The sequence below is a fragment of the Neolamprologus brichardi genome, chromosome 16 (genome assembly GCF_056152115.1).
Source record: "Neolamprologus brichardi isolate AB-2024 chromosome 16, ASM5615211v1, whole genome shotgun sequence".
In the NCBI taxonomy this organism is placed as follows: Eukaryota; Metazoa; Chordata; class Actinopteri; order Cichliformes; family Cichlidae; genus Neolamprologus; species Neolamprologus brichardi.
The window spans coordinates 31,653,876-31,662,656 of record NC_142119.1 but is presented as its reverse complement, the minus strand read 5'-3'; the positions used below and the strand labels follow the sequence as shown (position 1 = coordinate 31,662,656).

General features: G+C 40.7%; 1 protein-coding gene across 1 annotated transcript in view; it reads left to right on the top strand.

Moving 5' to 3' along the window:
• The first annotated feature begins 290 nt into the window (after positions 1-290).
• Positions 291-8,781, top strand: part of LOC102796377 (kinesin heavy chain-like) — a 37,244-nt gene continuing 28,753 nt past the window's right edge. The window contains exons 1-6 of the mRNA XM_087829624.1: positions 291-570; positions 5,916-6,003; positions 6,093-6,166; positions 6,252-6,356; positions 6,590-6,638; positions 6,761-6,816. Of these exons, the coding sequence (XP_087685750.1) occupies positions 439-570; positions 5,916-6,003; positions 6,093-6,166; positions 6,252-6,356; positions 6,590-6,638; positions 6,761-6,816 (504 nt within the window). The 5' untranslated portion in view covers positions 291-438. The remainder of the gene's footprint in view (positions 571-5,915; positions 6,004-6,092; positions 6,167-6,251; positions 6,357-6,589; positions 6,639-6,760; positions 6,817-8,781) is intronic.

Below are 8,781 nucleotides of genomic sequence, written 5' to 3'. Positions count from 1 at the left end.
GTTCCACCTTATCGCATATTTATTTCTATATTAATAAACTTTGTTCTATTCACTTATTTTAAAAACCCCTCTGACAAATAAAAAAAAGTATAAATGTTTATATGAGTTTTATTTTGTATCAATTTTGTTTTTCAGGAAAAAAATCTAATCGATGACGTCTTAAAGAGCCTAAAACGTCATGAGTCAAATATGACCCATTTGGCTTTAACCCGAACTAAATCATGTTCACGCTGGATGTGAAGGAGGACTTCATGTCCCATGGTTCTTTGCGGCTCGGTGGTCCAGGGTGGACCTGTGAGAGGTGGAGCCTTCAGCCTCCTGATGGAGAAGCACTAACCGGAGATCGCAGCCTCTGAGCGGACCGTGTGGACCCGAACCAGAGCCGAACCTCCCGGTTTGTGTGTGTTTCCGCGTGCGTGTCGGTGCTTATCGTCGGTGATGGAGGCGGCGGAGGGTGGCGTGTGCGGGGTGAAGGTGATGTGTCGCTTCAGGCCGCTGAACGAGGCGGAGCGGAGCCGCGGAGACAAAAACATCCCGAAATTTAACGGAGAGGACACCGTGGTGGTGTCGGTGAGTACGCGCGCGCGCTCGCACACACACACACACACACACACGGCCAGCGCCACGGTGTGTGTGTGTGTTGTTTAGTGTGCAAACAAACCTGCACACTAAACCTGCTCCTCCTTAAATCAATCAATCAGTGCATTGTTTGTATTGATCAATCAGGAGCAGCTGCTTCGAAGCAGGAGAGTCAAACATGCTGCAGTTCTATTTATACAGCGCCAAATCACAGCAACAGTCGCCTCAAGGTAGATCCTACAATAATAACAATCACATGACCCCCTATGAGCAAGCACTTTGGCGACAGTGGGAAGGAAAAACTCCCTTTTAACAGGAAGAAACCTCAGACAGAACCAGGCTCAGGGAGGGGCGGGGCCATCTGCTGCGACCGGTTGGGGTGAGAGAAGGAAGACAGGATAAAGACATGCTGTGGAAGAGAGACAGAGGTTAATAACAGATATGATTCAATGCAGAGAGGTCTATTAACACATAGGCTTTTTCCCAATTCAGGGGTTGCGTCCTTTGGAGGATAAGGCCTTCACTGTAGACCGAGAAGGCCTGAAGTGCGATGCTTGTGAAATGCAATGGTTTAGCTTCTGTTGCACTGCTCATGTTGCCTAGCAACCATGATAATAACTGCTGGAAACATTTCATCCGGCATTGTTTGACAGAAATTTCAGAATTTCTTTTGTTCATCTGTTTGTTTTACATGAGCTCTGTTTGATTTGATAAGTATCTGAGGCTGAGACCACGGCACTGTCAAAACATGATTGTTGGGCTTCATTTCTGTACTGAACAGTTGTTTTACGATTAGCTAATACATAACAATTAGCTCATGTTGTTCATGACACTAAAGTCACTTCACTGGTAATGTAAATGTAATATGGCCAATATTAAAGTTATTATTATATTAATCATTATTAGTTATTACCAGTGTTGGGCAAGTTACTTTGAAAAAGTAATTAATTATACTTACTAGTTACTTCCTCAAAAACGTAACTGAGTTAGTAGCTGAGTTACTTTTCCTAGTAATTAATGACTTTTAGAATCTTGTAACTATTGCATTACTTTAAAAAAAGTTGAACCCTCTGGGGTCCAGGGTATAATTGGCCGTTTTTGACTACTTTTAATTTTACATATACACTTAATTTTAAGTTTTCATTTTGACATACTGTATTAACACAATTGATCAAAAAGCAGACAAAAAACATACAATCCGAGTAGAAAAAGTATAAAGTATATTAAAGCATTTGTTACTGTAACAACCACGATGAATCATATTTCATAACTTTAAATGCAAATATAAATTGTCAATTTTAAAATCATACGCACAAGTTTTCCAAACAACAAAGTTATTTGCAGCCATTTACCGTTGACCTTTTTTTATAACCATTTTAAACTGTTTACAGAACAATCAGCTGTTCTTCAATAAGATGCCACAAATTATTCGTGCCACTCCAAATATTTCTGTCCACTACAAAGGAGAACATCACAGCCTGACAGCAGCAGGTGTATCGCTCCTGTTTCTACCTGGAGACAGCAGTCGCCTCATTGTTCTGACACACAACACAAAACTATCCACAACACTACACACTAACTACACAAGACAACACATTAACTACACACTACAAACACGCTAAACGTCACAAATCTCTCACATCTCAAATCTCTCTCTCTCTCTCTCTCTCTCTCTCTCTCTCTCTCTCTCTCTCTCTCTCTTCCTAAACAACCAAATGCCATGTTGCCATATCATTTTTTGATTGGTCGACATGGTGTATTTTTCCACCAACACCAACGAGCTGGTTTTTGTTATGTTTTGTTTTCTTATTTTTTTGGTCATAAGCAGAGTGCTTGCTAGCGCTGTCCACTGTCAGTAAACATGACTAAAGTATTCAGAAAAAACGCCGTGTATATTGTTTATCATGACTCTGGTTTTACGTGGCGTATTAACACAATTTAAAAACTGGTATATATCACCTTGTTGATATATACCAGTATTAAATATTAGAGAATTTAAGACGAGTTGGTGTTTACAAGTTGTGCGATGAGAATTTAAGTGGCATTTGTTGAAGTGACAGTGTGCAGAGTCCTGTAATTGTAGTGAGGGTGTATGGAATGTCAGCAGTTCAAAAGTCTGATGGCTTGTGCGTAGAAACTCTCTCTGTCTGCTAGTGCGGGTCTGAATGCTCCTGAACCACCTGCCAGATAGCAGGTGTGGCTGGGATCAGAGAGGATCCGCTCCGACTTCCTCATGCAACGCTGTCTATAGAGATCCTGCATGGCTGGAAGTTCATTCCTGGTGGTTTTGCCCCCCTAGCTTCAGGTGTTGTGCCAGAAAGTGATTGTTGTCCACGGGAGCGCGCAGCTGCTTAAAGCTGTAGCGTCCAGATTACTTACAGCTACTTCCATGCAACTGATATAAGATACGGTAAGATGAACACAGCTTCAACTGTCTGTTTGTTGAAAAATAGTAACGGACCGCACCTTGTTCTTGTTAGTAACGGTAACGCCGTTGTAACAATAGAAATAGTAATTAGTTAGATTACTTGTTACTGAGAAAAGCAACACCATTAGTAACGCCATTACTTATAACATTGTTTTTCTCATCACTTGTCATTGCAGCAGTGAACTCAAACTCTGTGTCAAATACTGAGCTTCAGTAAAGATTCAAGTTGCAGTTATTTCGATTTCCTATCACCTTAAATCACAGGTGTTGAACTCCAGGCCTCAAGGGCCGGTGTCCTGCAGGTTTTATACGTGTCCTTGATCCATCCCAGTGTACTTCCGACCCAGCAACACACTCAGACACAAACTTAACAATGTAGTGTATACTGTACAGTGTAGTGGCGAATGCCAAGACCTCTACATTGGAGAGCCCAAACAGCTACTTCATAAACGCATGGCACAACATAGAAGAGCCACCTCCACAGGACAAGACTCGGCAGTCCATCTGCATCTTAAGGTCAAAGGTCACTCTTTCGAGGATGCCAATGTTCACATTTTGGACAGAGAGGACAGATGGTTTGAAAGAGGAGTGAAAGAAGCATCTATGTCCACTGTGAGCGACCATCTTTGAATAGAGGGCGGGGCTTATCACACCAACTGTCTGCCATCTATAATCCAGTTTTGAGATCCTTCCCAGATGCCTGAACGCCCACTCACATCCTGGGCCTTTTGACCTTAGTGAGTCACATGATAGGGTGGGGCCAGGTCTTAGAACTGAAGAAGCTTCTCAGCTGAAACATCTTCATCAAACTTAAAGAAGTCCCGCTGATTTTCTTTTCTTTTCAAGCTCCTTACGCATTGACCAGCTTCTAGATTGAAATTAAATTAATTATTCAGCAGCAGCCTGACAGAAAGTGCAGACACAGGCTGTTTACTGATGGAGCACCAACATCTGTCAAAGCTCTGAACCTTTAGAATGTTGTTTGACATCAATGACATCATTCAATGTCTAATGTGTTGACATCTGAAGAAGAAATGTAATCAGATTACCATCTGGCTGTCCACAGCTGCAAAGATGGAGATGCAGATATTTTACTGTACTGATAATTAATCACACATTGATGTACTGAGGACTGATTAACTGTGATTCAGATAAATTCTCTCCCCTCTGAGCTCTGACAGAGACTTAAGTTAACCTGTCTGTTATCATGATAACTGAGACTCAATGACTCCTCTCAACCTGAAAAAGACTCAACCTGTGAATCCTGAAACGTTTTCAGTGAGAGGATTAAACATGTGACTGTAAACATTCCCAAATGCCCAGTGTTGTATGGTCCTGTTTTTCTCTTGTTCATAACTAAATGTGAAGCACTTTGTTGCTTTTAAATGTAGAAATCAAACTGATCATTGAAAAATCATCAGAGACAGCTGCACTCTCTGAATTCTCTTGCTTGTTTGTTAAAGTTTTAGACTGAACTTTATTTAAACTAACGAGACAACAGTGAAAGGTTTGTGGTGATTTAACGAGCCCCCATTAAACTCAGACTGAACGTCTTGTTTTTGTTCTCATTACCTCCCCTGAGCCTCTGACCCTTGACCCTACTCTTTATATAAAGGTAAATCTGTTGTAGTGGCAATTCCTTCTGTTTGACAAACCAAACATCCCATAATTAAAAATCCATAAGCCACTGCTGCACTGAGATAATATTTCGAACGCAGGCAAAAGAAGTCCACTGTCCAAAGTTGTAAGTTGTGTTTTTATGGTTTATTCATCCAGTTTGGCAATAACAAGATCCATTTTTTGTTTCTTCCTGCTGCTTCTCCTGCTCTGGAGAAAAAAAAAACATAGGCCCACCCCAGTGCATGCTGGTCCTATACCAGTCTCTTTATTTATAGAAACAAAATGGCCCTACAGCTCTTACTGACTCATTTAACAAGGTAACATCAAACAAACAAAACACTGATACAAATAATAAATATTAACCTACAAATAAACTTACCAAAATATAAGTAAACTAACAACAAACTTTAACAACAAATTTCAAAAATAATAAAAATAAAGAACAAATAGCTCCAACATCTGTTATTGTCTCGGTATTGTCCGTTTGTTTTTCTGAAGGAGAAACTGAGACAGTCATGTGACCATCAGGAGTCCCATTAAACTATAAATTCTATCAAACTTTATTTAAAATCACAGTGGAGACACTTTGTAAAAAAAGAATAATTCGATTTATGTTCAGCTTTCAAGGAACCCAAGGCCGCATTACATAAAGAAGGTCAAAGTTCAAAGATCTGAACATTAACTGATGGACGTTGAAGATCTCAGAGGGGAGCACTCACACAGAGGAGGCAGCAGAGCTGAAGGTCTGCTGTGGGGCTGGAGATGGTCTGACAGGTGCTGACGAGGAAAGCATGGAGGGGTTTGTAGATGTGGGACTGACCAATCAGGACAGCTCAGCAGGAGTCCAACCAGGAGGTGATCAGGGAAGCTCACTGTGACTTCAACGACCAGCGGACGGTTGGTGGTTTTGATCCCTGGCTGCTCCAGTCGCCATGCCAAATACCCTTTGGCGACATACTTACCCCGAGCTGCTCTGTGAGACCTCCATCAGAGTGTGAATGTTGTATAAATGCAGATACATAAGAAGCACTCTCTTTATACTCCTAGTTTTGTTTGTTAAAACAGAAATCTAACAGTCCTCACTGACTTACATTAATAATCTTGGCTTCGATGTGTTAAGATGTTACTGAGAGACTGAAACATCACACCATAACACTCAGTGTCAGTGAGCAGGGTGTTTTTTTATGACCTCTTCATAGCAGGAGGAGACTGTCTGCTGACAGCATAAATCTTTTTTTTTTTTTCAAACAGAGGCTTTTATTTTTACAATGTGTTTCCTGTGTTTCAGGGGAAGCCATATGTGTTCGACCGAGTCTTCCCCCCAACCACTGAACAGGTTCAGGTGTACGACACCTGCGCCAAGCAGATCGTCAGAGGTCAGTACAACATATTCCATTAAAGAAGGAAAGCGACTGAGAGGAAGTGACGGCTGTAAACGGCGTTTGTTTCTTTGTTTGTGTCTCAGATGTGTTGGGAGGATATAACGGCACCATCTTTGCTTATGGTCAGACCTCCTCAGGAAAGACTCACACAATGGAGGTTGGTCTGTTGTTTTATAGTTTATTTTCAGGTCTTTGTTTTGGTGTTATTTGAATGATTAATTAAATGATTCGTCATGTTTCAGGGGACCCTTCATGACCCTCATCAGATGGGCATCATCCCTCGTATTTCCAGAGACATCTTCGACCACATCTACTCCATGGATGAGAACCTGGAGTTCCACATCAAGGTGATTCTGCTTGTGAAACAAATATTTTTATGTTGTTTTTGTGTTACTGTTGTCAGATCTTAGGAAAATCTAACTGTAAAAAATGATTCTTCATCTTAATTCAAAGAAATATCATCATTTGATCAGTGTAGCATCATTTAATCTCCAAAGTGTTTTTATTCTGAATCACAGTTTTTCTTTTTAGAAGACTGAACATGTTTAACGTAACATAAACACTGGCTGTGTATCTGCAGGTGTCTTATTTTGAAATCTATCTGGATAAAATCAGAGACCTGCTGGATGGTGAGACCAACCCTGAACCTTTACTATGCTCATATAGAGTTGAATAGAATAGTAGAGTAGAAATAGAGTGTAAATACAATCAAGCTAATGCTAACTGCTATAATGATGCTTTTATGTTTCAGTGTCAAAGACCAACCTGGCTGTTCATGAAGATAAGAACAGAGTTCCCTTTGTGAAGGTAAATAAATCGTGTTAGCTGCGTTTCGACTGCAGGAACAAAAGTCAGCAGAAACTGTCTCCAGATGTTTGTTTCCACAGCTGTGGGGGATCCACTGGACTCACCTGGTAGCCTAAATAGTGACTGGATATAACTGCAGAGGCCTAAACTATTTTGGGTTAGAAGGTGGTTCATTCTTACTGGGGTAAATCGAAACAGTAACTTATGCTGTGAACTTAACTCGCTCTGGGGCCCGTTTAGATCCAGATTAGACGTCAGCAGGTATGAAGCACCGCCCACTGACCAATCAGTCCTCCAGAATACAGCGTCACAGTTCCTGGATGATCCGTCAGAGGTTTGTGTGCAAACAGTAGGAAGTTTTCTACTTCCATGCAAAGACATGGTATTAAATCATAAATATTAAATAACAAATAATAATATAGATTTTTAGACACAGTGTTATTAATCTATAAGCGTTATTATATGATTATAAAACACGACACCTGCACTCTACCTGCTGAGCTCAGATCAAATATGGACATAGACTCATGTCTGAATCGTTAAACGGCAGCTGAGAGAATAGGCAAGGCAAGTTTATTTGTATAGCACAATTCAACAGCAAGGTGATTCAAAGTGCTTCACAGAGACATTAAAAAACAGAAAAAACTAAAAAGCATGATTTAAAATGAAAAAGAAAAAAAAGGAACAGTAGACAAAATGTAAGTTTTGAAATTTAAGCTTAAAAGAAAAACTTTTAAGGATTTGGTGCTTTATTCAAATGCTGCTGAGAACAGGTGAGTCTTCAACCTGGATTTAAATAAACTGAGTGTTTCAGCTGATCTGAGGCTTTCTGGGAGTTGGTTCCAGATTTATGGAGCATAAAAGCTGAATGTAGCTTCTCCGTGTCTGGTTCTGACTCTGGGAACTGATAAAAAACCGGATCCAGATGACCTGAGGGATCTGGAAGGTTCATACTGGGTCAGGAGGTCACTGATGTACTTTAAAGTCTATCCTCTGATGGACAGGCAGCCAGTGTAAAGACCTCAGAGCTGGACTGATGTGGTCCACTTTTTTGGTCTTAGTGAGGACTCGAGCAACAGAGTTCTGAATGAGCTGCAGTCTCAATGTGTTTTTCTAAGTTTAGGTCTGCATCCATCACTACACCCACATTTCTCGCCTGGTTTGTGGTTTTTAGGTGTATAGATTGAAGTTCTCTGGTGACCTGTAATCGTTTTTCTTTGGCGCCAAAGACTATTACTTCAGTTTTGTTTTTGTTTAGCTGGAGAAAATTGTGGCACAACCAGTCATTAATTTACTCAATGCATTTACCAAGAGCCTGTACAGGGCCTCGGTCTCCTGGTGACATTGTGATATATATTTGTTTGTCATCTGCATAGCTGTGATAGTTTTTTTTGTTGTTCTTTATAATCTTTGCCAGTGGGAGCATGTAAATGTTAAACAGAAGGGGTCCCAAGATGGAACCTTGGGGAACTCCACATGTGATACTTGTCTGCTCAGATGTGAAGTTACCTATTGATACAAAGTATTTCCTGTTTTCTAAGCATGTTTTGAACCAGTTTAGTACAGTTCCTGAAAGACCTGCCCAGTTCTCCGTTTGAGTAATATGTTGTGGTCAACTGTATCAAATGCTGCACTGAGATCCAGTAAAACTAAGACTGACATTGTTCCACTGTCTGTATTCAGACATATGTCATTAAACACTTTGGTCAGAGCGGTTTCAGTGCTGTGGTTCTGTCTAAAACCTGACTGGAAGGCATCATAGCAGTTATTCTGTTTTAAGAAGTAATTGAGCTGTTGTGTGTGGCCTCTGTTACATGCTGAGTCAGCCAAAGTTGCCCAGAGTGTTACTCAGGTCTTTAGTCCCTTTGTCCTGAGGGTTGTCCACATGGATGTTAAAATCCCCAACAATAATTACACAGTCGAAATCAACACAGATCACAGACAGCAGTTCACTGAAGTCATTAA